Source organism: Leptopilina boulardi, unplaced genomic scaffold (genome assembly GCF_019393585.1).
Source record: "Leptopilina boulardi isolate dan_hultmark-lab unplaced genomic scaffold, ZJU_Lbou_2.1 LbouV2_258, whole genome shotgun sequence".
In the NCBI taxonomy this organism is placed as follows: domain Eukaryota; kingdom Metazoa; phylum Arthropoda; class Insecta; order Hymenoptera; family Figitidae; genus Leptopilina; species Leptopilina boulardi.
Window position 1 is genome coordinate 907,891 of NW_026137816.1, and position 17,724 is coordinate 925,614.

At 30.3% G+C, this 17,724-nt stretch overlaps 1 protein-coding gene across 3 annotated transcripts in view; it reads right to left on the reverse strand.

Moving 5' to 3' along the window:
• The window catches only part of LOC127280926 (homeobox protein abdominal-B-like), a 70,283-nt gene that overhangs the window by 5,698 nt on the left and 46,861 nt on the right, over window positions 1–17,724 (reverse strand). The window contains exons 2-4 of one of the 3 annotated variants that reach the window (XM_051304336.1): window positions 6,962–7,054; window positions 6,795–6,838; window positions 3,240–4,159 (exon numbers count right to left, since the gene is read on the reverse strand). In XM_051304336.1, coding sequence (XP_051160293.1) covers window positions 3,240–4,159; window positions 6,795–6,838; window positions 6,962–7,054 — 1,057 coding nt within the window. Of the gene's footprint in view, window positions 1–3,239; window positions 5,360–6,794; window positions 6,839–6,961; window positions 7,055–17,724 lie in introns of those variants that run through there. The other 2 variants (XM_051304338.1, XM_051304337.1) reach the window with 2 other exon arrangements.

Consider the following 17,724-nt stretch of genomic DNA (forward strand, 5'->3'; position numbering starts at 1 on the left):
TTCTAACCCGGGGCCAGAATAGAAAATCGTATCAGAGCCAGGTCGGAAATTGGGATGAAAAGTGTCAATTTCTTCACCGGGAATGAGTACTTTTTAATTTACCAATATTTTATTCTCTATTAATTATTAAAAATTCTTTTCTATTTAATAATTAGTTTTTTAATTAATATAAAAAATAATTAATACAAAATTCTTCTAATAATTTTTAGATAAAAAAAAAAAAAATTAACATTTGTGAACGTGGTGGAAAATAATATCAACAGCTTTTTCCTCATTCTGGGAAGTGAAAAGACTTTTCCACAAATATCTCATTCTTTATATTTATATATATGTATATATACGTGTCTGCAAGGAATACATAAGGGTCTTTTTCAGTTATATTCGTGACAGTTGGCAACACTGGAATAATGTTAGGGGGGGAAATATTCACTATACAGTAAAGGGAATACCTATTTTAAGGGAAGTCAATACCCACAGCTTTGTTGTGTCTGATTTACTGAATATAGAAACCCACAAGAAACACCCCTCATCTCAAAATGAAAAAAAAAAAATAAGAAAAGACATTTTACGATGTTACGCTAATACATAATTTACAAATGTATAACGCGATTAACGGCGTAAAATTTCTTATTCATCCCTTGAATTTTGAATTTAAAATATTTAATTTAATAATTGTTAATTAATAACAAAAAAAAATCCTATTTTTTAAATTTTTTTTTTATAATAATTCAAACAATTTTAAATAAATTTAAAAATTATCCAATTTTTGCTTTTTAAAACTTTTTCCAATTTAACTAATTTAATAAAATATAATTGATAAATTTCAAAATAAATTTAACATGAGAATTAAGGGATTGCTAGGGGGATACAACACAGTTGAGGAGAAACGATCGAAACTCATGCTTGAAATATAGTGGGAGAATACATACACACACACACACACATATATACACATACAGTTAAACGAACAGCCTAAAGTTATTAGAGCTGCCATCTATTGAGAGCAACAAAAACTATTCTTGCCGCGCGCAAAACCCATTCCATTCCGTGAGAATAATAAACTTGCGGAATCTTACAAGTGGGTAGCTCTTTCGGTGGCAATTGGTTTTTATAGACTGCAAAAAAAAAAAAAAAAAAAAAAAAGAAACATTTTTATTGACTCAAGAAATGATATAATTAGTGACTAAAACTGAAATTTAGTTTTGCAGACATTCAAAATAAAAAAAAATCACCTGAATCATAAATCACCGTTAGTTCACTCACTCTTCTCTGGGCAATAGGCGCCTGTTGGATTATTTATTGCGATGTTTTACGAGTTGTAAATAACATTTACACGCGACGCGCTGAGATTAGGGCTCGGCACTATTGTTAATAAAATTTTAAAGTTCATAAAATTACATTTTAAAAAGCTTAGCGGTTTCTTGTTTTTTATTTTAAAGCGCATTAAGGGCAATTACACTTCAATTGTTATTGAATTAACAAAAAAAGTATATTTTTGGAATATGTAAAACGAAAGGGATTGACTTTAGGTACTAAATTCTATTTTAATACCTAAAATCGATTTTAGTATTTTTTTTATTATAGTATCAGAAAAATTGAATTTTGATATACTGTTTGACTTTAAAAAAAAAGGGATGAAATTAACAATGAATTTTAGAATTATTTGGAAATTTATAGAATTGCTGATTTGTAACGGGAAAAGGGCATGTTTGGTAGAAAAAGATAGAAGACCAGCACACGGGTCATGGAACGGATCAGCTGATCAGAGGCGCGCGCCAGAGTTTACGAGTTACGGCCGCCAATAAACCCACCGCCGTTCGTTGTTGCTCATGCGACGTTTCACAAGCTATACCCATGGCAAAGGGGGAGAGCAGAGGGGGCTGACCAACGCATGAATGAACGATAATTTTACTTTTTTTTTTTTTTACCCCCCTCCTTTGGAATTTTTAACTAAAATCCCACTCAAAATTTTATCGTATCAATTATGTTCGATTAATCACTATTATCAAAAATTAGATAACATAATTTTACTAGTACTGATTTTACTGTTAAGATTATTTAACAAGAATTAGTCCCATCATTTAAAATTAGCAAAATATTTTTTTTGCAATTTGAAACATTTTAGTGTTATATCAAATAAATGTGCAAATATTTAAAATAGCAATATCTGTATATATATATAGTAACTTGCAATAATCGCACGCTGAATCATTTAAAGGCTATTAATTTGAGAGCAACGTAAAATTTCAGTGCTAATTTACGACACGGAAAACTGTCAACTTTACGACTTCAGTGGCGCGTGAGATCCCTGTAGTCGCGTGCATGTGAAAGACGCGGTCATCCCGACCCTGACCCGCATGAAATAGCCATTTTGTTACCAATTACAAAACGATCGTTCACCTTGCCAATGATGTCATTCGAAAGTCGATACAGAATAAAAAAAAAAAAAGGTGTAAAAATGTCTTAATTAACCATTTTTTCACTAAAAATTTCTTCCATTATTATTTAAGGAATGTTTCAAAATCTGTTTCAATATTTTGATATAAATTTTTTCGATTGGCACAAAAATTTGTAAATTATATGTTAGCTTAATTGGATAGTGATTTTTTTGGTATATACGATTTGATTTATTGTTAGCGATTTTTGAATAAGTTTTAAAATAATAGGTAATAATACTGCACTACTATATGAATACAAATTGTACCATCCGTAAGGAAAATCCTGAAATACCCATATACGAAATCCGCTTTTGGAAATTACGATAACCAGATCTGCTATGCAAATCTGAAATTTGCACTGTAGAAACAAAAGGTATTAATTTAATACCGACTTCAGGTACTAAATTAACCTTTGGTAAATACCTAAAATCGGTACTGTTTTAGTACTTTCTTTTTACAGTGTGTTTCTCCAAATTTTTTTAGAAAGAAATTATTTTGCACAGCAGTCATAATTTCCGAAAGGTAATATCAATATAAATTCTGTTAAATTTGAATCTCAATTACTGTATGAAAATTCTGAAAGAAATGTTCTTTTTTTATCAGTATTGACAGGATAATATTAAAGATAAACCTTTAGTTCATTAACCCAATGAATGACTTCTGTTAAATGGCGTCTCGACGACCACCCATGTAAGAATACATTAGGAATAATTTTCGATGACCAATAATAAGACAAGAAATTCGAGACTAAAAACCAGTCTTACATGAGCGTGTGAGAAGAAATATGTGTTGGATGCTTACCTGGAGCTGAATATGGACTTGATGGAACAGGTTCAGAACCGTAGTTTCTGATTGGATTGTAGCTCTCGTGTGGAAATGCATCGGCGACCATTGCTGCAGCCATTCTTCCTCGTTCGTCAGCGGCCGATGGTGTTAAATATGAAACACTTGCTTGTGAATGGGCATGATGATGACCCACAGAATCAACGGGATGATGATGCCTCGCCGTTGTGTAGGGACTATAGCTACACCAACTTTGTGAGAAGCTTTGATGACAGGACACTGCGGGATCCGTTGTGCCGGCTGTACCGGAGGACGAGCCTCCAGTTGATGAGGTTGTTGTTGCTACACCACCTGAATTATAGGATTTATAATCGGATGTTGAGCCGGCAATTGATGTGGCTGCAGGTGACCAGAAACCAACGGAATTTGGTTTCCGATTGTCCCTGGAGGAGCCGGAGGTTGATGATGGATCAGCGGCCAGATTGTAGTAGGTGGGAGGATTAGCGCCTCCGTACGCCTGATGATGATTGAGAGACTCCGTACCAGTCGACGAGGAATAGTGTGTGTCCTGAGGATGATGGGGACTGTAACTCCAACCGCCTTGGGAGCCAGCTGACGAGGAGTGTGAGTGTCGAATAACTCCTGCACCTACGGGTGTACCGGTTGGTTCGACACAAGTAACTTCGCCGTAGGTTGAACCAACTGGTGTTGCTGTTAGCCTTTTTGCGGGTATGTGAAGAGGTCCTGCTGCACTGTTGCTCGTCACTGATGAGGCGCTTGGCGATGTTGAACTCGCGCTCGCCGTTGGTACAGGTGGTGCTGTTGCTGCCGATGCTGGTGCTCCTGGTGATGTTGGCGTTGGTGCTTGCTGATGTGAGCCTACAGAGGAATTCTGTTGAATTGATGCAAGTGACGACGTTGGGGCTACAGGTGGCGGACTGTCTTCGTAGGGGGTGCCGGGCATCATTGCCCACCAGGTCAACCCGGCGGAATTCCCCGTTCCGGTGGCTGTCCCCATCGGCGTGACGGAGCCAGGGTGGCCCACGCCGGAGCCGCACAGCGGCGCGGCGTGCACATTGTCGTACAGCGTCGCCGTTGAGCAAGCCACGTGATCGGCGATGGTGCAAATAGTGGCCGTTAATATCCGGTATTATAACCAGATTCGCAATACCGATGAATTTCAATTATTAGATTTTTTTTTTTCACCAGAAGATTGTCGTTGTCATCATCATGTTGTTTGGCAGGGTGGCGAATAGTAAATAAAGGAAGCGCGTGCAAAAGGCAGGTGGGGATAGGGATACGAGTAAAGAGGGAGTCACGGGATGAAAGTGGGTAGGGGGACACGACAGACAGGTGGAGGGGTAACGGCGAGTCGGCGGACAACGAGGTAAGAGCGCCAAAGGCAAGTCCGGCGGAGCAATGATTAACAAAAAAAAAGGAGATTCAGCACCAGGTCCAATTGTCACGTGTAACAATTATTTTTTAGTGGTCCAGGTTTGATGTTATCGCAGGGCGTAATGAAACAAAAAAGCAAAGTACACAATACACTTTAATATGTTGCTCTTGGGAGTATTTTAAATTCCAGCTTGAACTATTTCAGCTAAACTTATCCAATGACATGTTACTAACACGCACATGGTCACTAACTTTCTTTTTAACACTGGGCAATCTTTACAATGATGAAAAAATTCAGTTATAAGTAAATAATAATGATTGCACCCTCACTTATAAGTCACTGTTATAATCGCATGGTTATATGCCTGTCAAAGAAAAAAAAAAAAATTTTTTTCTTTTACACCATGGGGTTAGAAAAGGGATCCTTGGAATGGACCTTAATTTTTTTTTTTTTCCGCGTATCCAAAAGCAGGTAGTCTGTCTCAGCAAGACAATATTGTTACGAGGGGTCGAGTAGTATAGGTCCTGAGTGGGACAATACTGCACTCACACACGGACACACGCATTAAGGAATCCCCTTTCTTCTTTGCTAGCCTCGCTGAGCCGAACTGAACGTCGACTGAGCTCTGCCACTCGCTTGGAGCTGACAGCCAAAAGACGATACTTGCGCGATCTCTCGGTTCATTCCTCAACTAAACTTGCACCGACGTCACCCATCCTATATCCCCCCCTTTCTCTCTCTCTCTCTCGTTTTCGCCGATTACTCACGAATCCCCTTTACTCCCCCCCCCCCCACGCCCTTGCACCCACATCCAAACTACCCCTCCTGCGTCCCACCATTCAACCACCCTATATATATATATATATGTATATTCAGCCAGACACAAATACAAACTCGCCTACTGAAAAACCCCTCAGCGCTGATCTATCCTTCTCTCTTTTGGGATTTGAGAGCGTCAACCGATTGAGAAACTGGAACGATTGAAATAAAAACTCTAGGGAGATTAACCTTCTCTCTCCCTCTTTGGATGATTCCGCAAAAGTGGAATATTTCGATAATGCCGGATTATAATTTGATGATCATTAAAAAAATGTTCCGAAGATGAAATTAGGGATGATCCATAATCCTTGGGATACTGTAGGATAATTTCCAAAAGGCACCGAATATTCTAATTCTAATACAATTCCTAGACATCCAAATGGATATCTAAACTTCGAAAGAATATTAGCCAAGAATTAGAAATTAGTTGTATAACTAGTTGTATTCCTAGACATCCAAATGGATATCTAAACTTCGAAAGAAGATTAGCCAAGAATTAGAAATTAGTTGTATTCCTAGACATCCAAATGGATATCTATACTTCGAAAGAACATTAGCCAAGAATTAGAAATTAGTTGTATACCTAGTTGTATTCCTAGACATCCAAATGGATATCTAAACTTTGAGAGAAGATTAGCCAAGAATTAGAAATTAGTTGTATACCAATTAAAAATTAGTGCTATAGAAGAAATACGTTTCAGAAATATATGTATACAAATTCAAAATTTTTAGGAAAAAAAGAAGATTTTTTACAGCAATTGATGACAAAATTCATCAAAGTATTTGTGTTATGAAAGGAATGGAATTAGTGACACACCGAGTTGATGGGTTACCAACTTCGTAGACGGATTATACTCTACAAGTGATAACCGCGCGAGCTGCAATCGTTATAACGGGGCAACGCGATCATGAATGGACTTTATAGCGTTTCCCAGCCTCCTATATATAGATATATATATATAGAGATGGAATGCACAGTTTAGTAACTATACGAGTATTACCACGATGTACTTACAAGTTCACGTCACGAAGTTTCTGTAACGTAAGCGCATTTATACTTTAGATTCATCCCTTATTATTTTAATACTGATTCAGAAATTCATTTGCTAAAAAAGCGAACTTCCCTCATCAACTGTTTTTTGCAATTAGGAAAAAATATTTATAGACTAAAACTGATTAAGATTAGCCGAAAGTAAAGATTGCCAAGTATATCTTATTGTTTTGATACACATTTTTTATATCCGATTTTGATTATAGATTTGTATTTATATGGATCGGGAGATGATAAATCCGTTCAAGCTGGTAGAATTTTTGTTTTATTTTTTTTTTTTTTGCACTTGGTGCAGTGTGTGACTCACCTTGTATACCGGCCACGGTTGGGGATGGGAACACGCGGGAGAACCTGAAAAATTAGGAAAATATTGTGTAAAAATAAGTTAAATACAAGAGTGATCTGAAAACATTCAATCCCTAAAAAGTATCAAAATTTTGTCAAAATTAAAACAAATTAATAATTAAGACTCACCTGTTGCACAGTTCGAAAGGGTAAAACGGTTTCTCTACCGTTCCGAACACTTTGAGGCCTTTTTTCTAACGATTGAGGGGAAAAAACATCAGCCTGGAACAAAAAAGAAATGGAAAATACTAATTAGAAAAAATCAGTTCTTTTTAGTGCAATAAGAGAAATAAATATTTATAGTAATCTTTCTATTTATGTTTTGAAAAAAACAAGTTTTATTTTATGTTTTCTTCTTAGCACCACTTTATTTTTTTTTTTGGTATACTATCAAGAAAAGTGTTAAGGCAAATCTCTTGGGGGTGAGTTTACGGCACATTTGGTGGGTAAGGCGTCACCAATGGATGAGATGCTTTATATATAACTATATATATAAATACAAAGCTAAGGGGGACAAAATACTACAACCACAAAAACTGAATGTTCCTTTTTAGGGCAAATTTCCTAATCCAAAAATCCAATGCATATCGGCCAAATTTTCAATCCATTTAAATTATTCTCCATCACTGCTAAAATTTCAACGAAAAACCATTTTTTTTTTAAATATATGTTTTTTTCCGAAATAATAAATACAAAACATTTTATTGTCATTTAAAAACAGATTAATATTTTGTTATGTAAAGAAACGCAGCTGATGAAGTGTTTCCTTAATCCAGATATTTGAAAAAAAAAAAAAAATGGAGGCACGTGTATAATTTGACAATCTCTGTGGGATATAGAGTGAGAGAGAGAGAGAGAGAAGTGCTGACAGTAGAAAAGGTTATTTCAGAAGGGTCGTCGAAGGGGGATTAGGAGAGTTTGACTCTTTGGAGAAAGAGAGAATGGAAGCCCAGAGAGACCATCAGAGATTGGCCGCTGACACAATATAGTCGGACATGAGAAAGCTTTTGCTTCCCTTCCATTTTTCTCTAACATTAAGGGTGTCCCATGTTTCCTCCCATGTTGATTTGGCCGCTCCCAACGGAAATTTTCTAGAAATTACATTCTGTCATGTTAAACTCTATAAAACAGTTTCACGCAGATTAATTCCGAGTTCACACGTTTTCATTTATATATACGATGAAAAAAAAAAATATTATTCACGTTCTAATTTTGGACAAATTTAATTTTTGATGCGTTCACGCACGTGTGTCTCTTTTATTTCATAAGAGTTGTGTGATATTCAATTAATGGTTATCAAAATTAATAAATGTTTATTCTAATTTCTAAATCTGAAATAAGAATTCTTTTATTAATTGAAATTAGAGAAAATTTTCACTAATTCAAATTAGTGGAAATTTTTACGAATTTTTTAGTAAAATATTGCTATTTAATTTAGTACTCTCTGAAATGACTAATTATTAGTATAAACATAACTACTAACTCATTTAGTGAATTAGTTTTCTAATAATTGTTAGTAGAAAACTACTAATTCTTTAAGTAAATTATAGTAGTTTTCTATACTATCAAATAGCTTTATACTATTAATTAGTAGCTTGCTACTATTATTTAGTGATTTCTGACTAAAAATTAGTAAACATGGATACTAATTCATTTAATGAATAACGAATATAATTAATAGTAAAAAACTACTAATTAATTTATTAAATTTTACTAGTTAAAATAGAAATCTTACTAAATAAATATTTACTCTACTATCAATTAGTAATTTTCTACTAAGAATTAGTAATTTTCTACTAAGAATTAGTCAATTTCTACTAAGAATTAGTAATTTTCTACTAAGAATTAGTCAATTTCTACTAAGAGTTAGTAATTTTCTACTAAGAATTAATCAATTTCTACTAAGAATTAGTAATTTTCTACTAAGGATTAATCAATTTCTACTAAGAATTATTAATTTTCTACTAAGAATTTGTCAATTTCTACTGAGAATTAGTAATTTTCTACTAAGAATTAGTCAAAAAAATACTAATTCAGGTTCATTTTCTACTATAAAGATTAGTTAAAATAGTTACTAATTCAGGTTCATTTTCTACTAAAGATTAGTTAAAATAGTTACTAATTCAGGTGCGAATTAGTCAAAAATGACTAATTCAAATTCAGAAGAGTTGTATATTTTTTCAATCTATTAAAAATTAGTTATTTTTTACTAATTACTAACTACTAATTATTAATTGTTAGTAAATAGTTTGACTGTTTGCTTCAGTAATTAGTAAAAGAATTATTACTGAAAAAAGTAACTAATTATTAGTATAAAAACTAATTTTAAAATAGAAAACTAATTTTTAGTGGAAAAATAACTCAAAGACTAATTAAATTAGTCAATAAATTTTATTTATTTGTTATAAAATAAAGATCTGACTATCTTATTTTCTCTCTACATCTCTGAATTAGTGAAAAGTGAGCTAAAAATTAATAAAAATTCTCACTAATTTAAATTAGTAAGAATTTTCACTAATTTTTAGTCATTTTTTTTACAAAAATTTTAGTAAAAAAATTTATAACTACTAAATTAAATAATAATATTATATATTTCAAATTTGCGTATTAAATTATAATAATCTCATTTTAATAACTTAAAATTTTCAATAATGTGAAAAACAAAAAAAAAATAGTGACGAAAAAAACAGGAAGAATTTAATTATATAGTGCCGATGAACGGAAATGAAATAACTGCGAGGAAGAAACTGATCTTCGATTCTATATATGAAGGATTGACGTTTACAGTCTTCAAAGTGACTTTAACGGCGGATCATGGATATAAGGGCGCATTGGAATCTTTCTAAGATCGATATATATTTATTGCATCAAAAATTTTTCTAGAAAAATTTTTCATACAATCAAAAATCTATTCATTTTGTTTTAAAATATATTCACAGAATTAGTAAACAAATGTTTTACAAATTGTTTCTGTATATAAACTCTTGTGTCCCCCTTCGCATTGTTTAAGTGTCAGTACAAATGGTGCTCAATGGCAAATTTATTAGCGATAAAATCACAAGCAGAATTTTACAGCACATACAATAACTGCGTAACTAAACTATGGTCATTGGTTTCCATTTCAGTTCAGGTCACTGTCACTAATTAATAAACTTGTGAATTTTAATGAACACACACACACACGCAATATATACCAAAAGTTATATATATCTGGGTTATAATTAAAAAAACTCTTTTTTATAGATATATTATAGTTATTATAAAATAGTTTACGAAAACAAAATTATAATTTACAATAGAAAATTTTTTTTTAATTAAAATTTTATTTTTTTAATTTTGTTTTAGAAAATAATTTTCTTATATTTAAAAATGCGTTTATAACACGATATATATTTTTGCTTTGAAATTGCTTGATTTGCACCCCTGTGGTGTTTCATTTATGAGTCAATTTTCCTTGTCGCAAAAGAGAGAGAGAGCAGGGATAACTTGTTTAAGTAAATCTTCTTGTATATTGTATATATATATATATATGTATATATTCTCATCATGTGCGAAAGACCGAAAATTTAGAACCCTACATTGCGTGACCCTTTTAGTTCAAGTTTTGACCCTTTCATTTCTGTGTATTATATATATTTCAAAATATGACGTGATGCAGTTATACATTGTATATATATATATATATATATATATATATATATAATATGAATATGTTGTATTCAAATTGTGCAATTTTGTATAATATTCAAATTACACACTTTTTAGATTCAAACCGGTTATGTTTAGACTAAATTGAGACGAATTGTATTGCGACATATTCTTTTTTTATATACTTTGTAACATGCCTTCATTTTGTAGGGTGAACTATCTTTCTAAATTTGAATTCGTTAAAAGTATAACTAAATTTGATAGCAAAAATATAGTTAGTTACTAATTCAAATAGAAATATTTCTATTAATCAATTAGTTAAAAATAATTCGTTATTTAACTAAATTCACATTAAGGTTATGTGCTAGCTATAATTTTAACTAATTGACTATATTTTTTATAACTTTTGCTAATAATTAGGTTTTCTTACTATAATAATTAGTTTTTTTTACTACTAATTAGGTTTTTCTACTGATAATTAGTTTTTTTTTAGTAATAATTAGTTATTTTTACTAATAATTAGTTTTTTAAATAATGTTTTTACTAAAAATTAGTTATTTTCTACTAAGAATTAGTAAAAATTTACTAAGGTTCATTTTCTGCTGAGAATTAGTCAAAATTTACTTACTAAGGTTCATTTTCTGCTGAGAATTAGTCAAAATTTACTTACTAAGTTTCATTTTCTGCTAAGAATTAGTTAAAATTTACTAACTAAGGTTCATTTTCTACTAAGAATTAGTCAAAACAGTTACTAATTCAGGTGCGAATTATTCAAAAATTACTAATTCAAATTTAGAAGAGTTCTATTTTTTAAATCTAATAAAAATTAGATATTTTTTTACTAATTACTATTATTATTTACCAATTACTAATTGTTAGTAAAATCTAGGTTGACTTTTTGCTTTAGTAATTAGTATAGAAGAATTGGGTATTGCAAAAGAAAATAACTAATTATTAGTAAAAAAAATAATTTTATTTTTTTAAAACTAAGTAATTTTTTTTATTAATAATTAGTTATTTTTACTAATATTTAGTTTTTTTTAATAATAATTACATTTTTTACTAATTGAAAAAACAAAAATATAACCAAACTTTTACTAATATTTATAGTTATTTTTGTATTAAAACTCAGTAATTTTTTTTTACTAATAATTAGTTATTTTTCTCCTTAAGATTAGTCATGTTTTTACTAAAAATTAGTTATTTTCTACTAAGAATTAGTAAAAATTTACTAAGGTTCATTTTCTGCTGAGAATTAGTCAAAATTTACTAACTAAGGTTCATTTTCTACTAAGAATTAGTCAAAACAATTACTAATTCAGGTGCGAGTTAGTCAAAAATGACTATAATTCAAATTTAGAAGAGTTCTATTTTTTAAATCTAATAAAAATTAGATATTTTTTTTACTAATTACTATTATTATTTACTAATTACTAATTGTTAGTAAAATCTAGGTTGACTTTTTGCTTTAGTAATTAGTATAGAAGAATTGGGTATTGCAAAAGAAAATAACTAATTATTAGTAAAAAAAGTAATTTTATTTTTGTATTAAAACTAATTTTTTTATTAATAATTAGTTATTTTTCTACTAAAAGTTAGTTATTTTCTACTAAAACTTAAGTTATTTTTCTACTAAAAAATTAGTCATTTTTTTCTCTTATTCAAAAAAGGTGAGAAAAAAAATTAATTTTTTTTTTCCAAAAAGAAATTATTCCCATTGGATAAATTGACTTTAAAATAGTACACATATATATAATAATATATCTTTTTCTCGATGAGGCGATTCAAAGTGAGTTGATACGGTGACCATTTCGTTTATAAGCCCGAGTGAGTTTTAGCGCGACCACTTTAAAGTTAGAAAACGAGTTATCCGGCGCAGAGTGTGTATATATATAGTAGTTCTTTTGGGAAGCGCGCGTCGTCTCTGCCATATTGCTTTAGTCTGAGTTTTACCAAGGTTTCTGATTGGTCTAGCCTTGATGGGAGAATGAGCTCATGGAGGTGGGGTGAAACGCGTCCCGACGCCTTGTCGAAAAACGGCACGCGTCACATCACACACTTACTCAAACCATCCCCCTTTTTTTTCACAATTTCATCCATTCTTCCTCATTTTTTTTTTTCTTTTCCAATTTTTTTTTTTACCCTCTTTGTCTCTCCAATATTTTATCTCTCTTTTTGTTTACCCCTTTCTCTCTTTCAGAAAGTATATTTCTTTTCGAGAGGATAGGGTTGACTTTTTTTTTAATCAAGAAAAAAGATTAAATTACTTTCCCCCATGAATATATTGATGCTATATATATACAGAAAAGAGAAAGTTTTTTTTTTTGTATCCTCTGAAATGAAATTTTTCATTACGTTCAAGTATATATATATATATATATATATATATATATATACTTATGGGGATAAATAATCTCTCGTTTTATTTTCATAGAGGCAAAAAAATTTATAAATTTTGCGCATTCACTTCTTGAATGCAGGCGCGCGCAACTTTGCGTTACGCTCTGTGATTGGCTCTCCCCACCACTTTGTTCCATTAGACCTTTTAGTTCCGAATTGTTCGCAGCGCTTACGAATTTTCATTTAAATTCAATCGTAATTCAATAAATTTTCTTCTTAAATTCAAAATTAAATGCACGTTACCTATTTAACTATACGTACTACTAAAAAAAAAGGTTAGTAAAAAAAAGGTTTTAATTAATAAAAATAGTTAATAAAAAAAAGATTTTCAATATAGATGAGGATATATATTTAAATTTCAATTAGGTGAATATTTTTAAAATTTGAGTCTTGATTCATGGAAAATTGGTGCAAAGATAAGGGAGAGTAAGAGCAAAAGAGAGAGAGGGAGAGAGAGAGAGAGAGACTGACCGTCGACGACGGTTCCCATGACGACGCCAATCCCCAGGAACACGAAACGTTTCTGGCATATATCCTTGACTCAATACCAACTCTCACGAAAATAGCTTCAGAGCCGGAACAAACCAACCGGATCTTTTGGGTTACACACCAACCCTTTTAGTAAAAACCTTATATATAGTGAAATTTCATCTCAACATACAGCTCTTTTCTTATACCCGCGCTCTATAACTATATATATATCACCGAAAAAAAATATTCTCAAATTTATACACTTGGGATTTTAAAATATATTTTATCTGAAACAGCAATATATATGTTTCTCTAGAATATAGCAAAAACTTTGTCCGTTTTAGTGAAAATTATCGCTACTAGGATAAAATTTGTTGCAGGTAATTTTTATACCGATTTTGGGGTAAAAATTCTACTTTTTTTTCATGTGAATATGTAAACTATATATACCTTAAGAGAAGGTTTGAGAGGAGGAAAAGAACCGAAAAAAAAGTTCGAATATCCTTAATTATGGGTTATATGACCGCAGCGAGTAGCTAAACCCGTAGGCATTAACTATATGGTATGCTCTAAATATACAAAACGCGATATCTTCTTGACATGGCCCAATGTCGAATATATACACTCTGATGTATATATATATATATAGTCACGAACTCACCGCAGTATTTGCATTCCATTTCCGACACTGGTCGGAATGGAAATACATTTTATGACCGCGACGATGCGTCCATCTAATTAAGGACACACTGCTGCGGCGAAAAAAAAAACAAAATACGGATTTGAATTTATATCTCTATTGTTGAAATCCGGAATTGCTACTACGAGAGAGAGAGAGATGATTCCTTTTTCCACCCCCCAATTGTTGGCGAATATATATGGATGATGAAAAATGAATAACGACCATGAGGGAAAAAAAAAAATTTGTCAGTTTTATTTCGACAAAAAAATAATAAATAAATAATATTTTTTTCTAATAAAATATTCTTTTAATTTTTATTTTGGAATATTCCAAAGATTGCGGCGATTTTTTTGTTTTATACGAAAAAAAATCCGTAATTATGCTTCTGTAAAAATTGAAAATTTTTTGCTTTATTATTTTTTTAACCATTTAAATTAATTGTACGGATTCGATATTTTTTATATTTTGTATTTTGAAGTATTTGAAGTTACTGAATGTAAATATAAAGACAGATTATCAGAATTCAAAAATGGCGTATCCAAAATGGCGAATATTTATTTTAAATTGTCCAATTTGGAAATTTCTTTTTTTTAAATTGATAGAATTTGCTTTAAATTTGTTCCTCGGAGGTTTTTGTGGTCGCTGATTAGGAATCTGGTATATTAATTTTTTCAAAATTCAAAATGGCGGATACAAAATGGCGAATTTTTTTTTAAATTGATCGAATTTGCTGGAAATTTGTTAATCGGGGGTTTTCGTTGTCGCTGATTATGAATCTGGTATTATTTTTGCAAAATTCAAAATGGCAAATCCAAAATGGCGAATTTTTTTTCTAAATTGATCGAATTTGATAAATTTTTTTTATTAAAAATTGATTGGATTCTCTTGAAATTTGTTACTCGATGATTTTCATAGTAGCTGATTACGAATCTTGTATTATTTTTTCAAAATTTAAAATGGCGACTCAAAAATGGCAAATTTTTCTAATTTGCTCGAATTTGGAACATTTTTTTTTTTTTTATTAAAAAATTGATCGGATTTACTTGAAATTTGTAACTCAGAGGTTTTCGTCGTCACTGATAACAAATTCGGTATTATTTTTGCAAAATTCAAAATGGCGGATCCAAAATGGCGAATTTTTTTTTAATTGATCGAATTTTCTGGAAATTTGTTACTCGGGGTTTTTTGTGGTGGCTGATTACGAATTTGATATTAGTTTTTCAAAATTAAAGATGGCGGATCCAAAATGGCGAATTTTTTTTCTAAATTGATCAAATTTGCTTCAAATTTGTTACTCGCGAGTTTTCGTTGTCGCTGATTACGAATCTGGTATTATTTTTGCAAAATTCAAAATGGCGGATCCAAAATGGCGAATTTTTTTTCTAAATTGATTCGAATTTGATAAATTTTTTTATTATAAATTGATTAGATTCTCTTGAAATTTGTTACTCGATGATTTTCATAGTGCTGATGATTACGAATCTTGTATTATTTTTTTCAAAATTTAAAATGTCGACTCAAAAATGGTAAATTTTTTTAATTTGCTCGAATTTGGAACATTTTTTTAATTAAAAAATTGATCATATTTACTTGAAATTTTGTAACTCAGAGGTTTTCATGATCACTGATTACGAATTCGGTAATATTTTTGCAAAATTCAAAATGGCGGATCCAAAATGGCGATTTTTTTTTTAATTGATCGAATTTGTTGGAAATTTGTTACTTGGGGGGTTTTTGTGGTCGCTGATTACGAATTTGGTATTAGTTTTTCAAAATTAAAAATGGCGGATCCAAAATGACGCAAAATTTTTTTTTAAAATTCATCAGATTTACTTGTAACTTATGTCATACACGCGGTGTTTTTTTTGGGGTCGCTAATTACGAATTTGAAGTCAGATTTTCAAAATTCAAAATATCAAATCCAATATGGCGGATTTTTTTGAAAAAAGTTACATTTTAGAATTATATATTATCTAATTCCTAAAATGTCTTTTTTATTTTTATTTAGCATTATAGGGTAAAAATTTGCCCTTTTTTACAAAAACAATGTGCATGTGGCTTCAATCGTTCATTTTAAATTCCCTTTTTTTGTCATTATATTTTACTAAATAAATTTCAAGAATGGAGAAAAAATATATTCTTTTACTTAAAAAACCACTTCCCATATATATGAATGAATATTTCTATATAAAAATATATCTAAAAATTCTTTTGTAATAAAAAAAAAAAGTTATCTATTGAGTCTTTAAAATTCCACCATTTTTTATAATAATGGTTCACGTTTTCCTGTATTAAAAAAAAAAAAAAACATGTCGAGTCGCAACCATTATTTTGGCGCCAAGATTGCGTGTGTCTCCTTCCATCAAAAAAAAAAAAAAAAAGAAATCTTAAGGAAAGTGTATTTCTTATCTAACGCGCGCCTCTGACTAGAATTATCATAAAAAGAAGTATATAGTATATCTCTACGTGTTGTGGGTTTGGTTTATATAAGTTTTTCGGAGATTTTTCGAGCGAGTTTCGAGCAACTGAAAACACACCTTTAGAAAAGCACGTTTCGACCATATATATATACAAAGCAGGGATATACGCATAGACATCTATATACATGTAGATTTAGGCGGCTCTATAAATAATTCAACCAAAAATAATATGTATGATCCCCTTTTTGCCTCAAGTCTTGGGATTTTTGGACCAGACTTTTTTCGAACCCCTATACAAAAAGTATTAAAATAAATCTCATTTATATATATATATATATATATATATATATATATATATATATATATATATATATATATATATATATATATATATATATACATATACGGATAAGTGACAAAAAAATCGATTAAATTATACATCTAATAAATTTTACAAGAATTTCGCTTTATATATTAAGTTGTATTTTATATTTTATGGGTATATATATTAAAGAAATTATACGAATTTTTTACTTATAAGAGTTATTTGAGAGTCGCAACAAATAAATTACATAAGGGTTAAAAAAAAAAAACCCAAATTTAAAATTTACTTTACAATTAATTAGCTACAGATGCTAACGAATCAGAAAAAAAAATTTTTTTCTATAACTAAATAATGTTTGCTGCCAAAAAGTTAGATGTTTAAAAAAAAAATTGAGAATTCTAAAAAAAAAAATGCTAATAATTTTTACTGCACTTACAAAGTAATAACTTCTGCGCATAAAAATAGGATGGAATTTAAAAATTCTGATAATTTATTATTGGTTTACAATGTCACGTGGTATCACTAAACATGGCGGACGTTAGAACGAACAGCTGATCGCGTATTTAAGAAAATAATTCCCATTTTCGACTAAATAATCTGATTATATAATAAATTTTGTAAAAGTAAAATTCAGGAAACAAACTTATATATGTGTAGAAAAAAAATTTTTTTTGGCCAAAAATATAGAAATATAAAAAAAAGAAAGACTATTTGAGTAATTTTTTTCACGTTTCGTGGGCAATAAATGAAAGAAAAAAAGAAACATTAAAACATGTGAAATATATATATATAAAAAGATAAACGTAAGTTACAAAAGGTCACTGGATTTTATGAATTCAAGAGACATTTTCAACTTAGTCCTGCCCAAAATTGTATATCTACACCAATAGAAACATATATATATATATATACAATATTGCGTTTATATATACGTTTCCTTATTCTT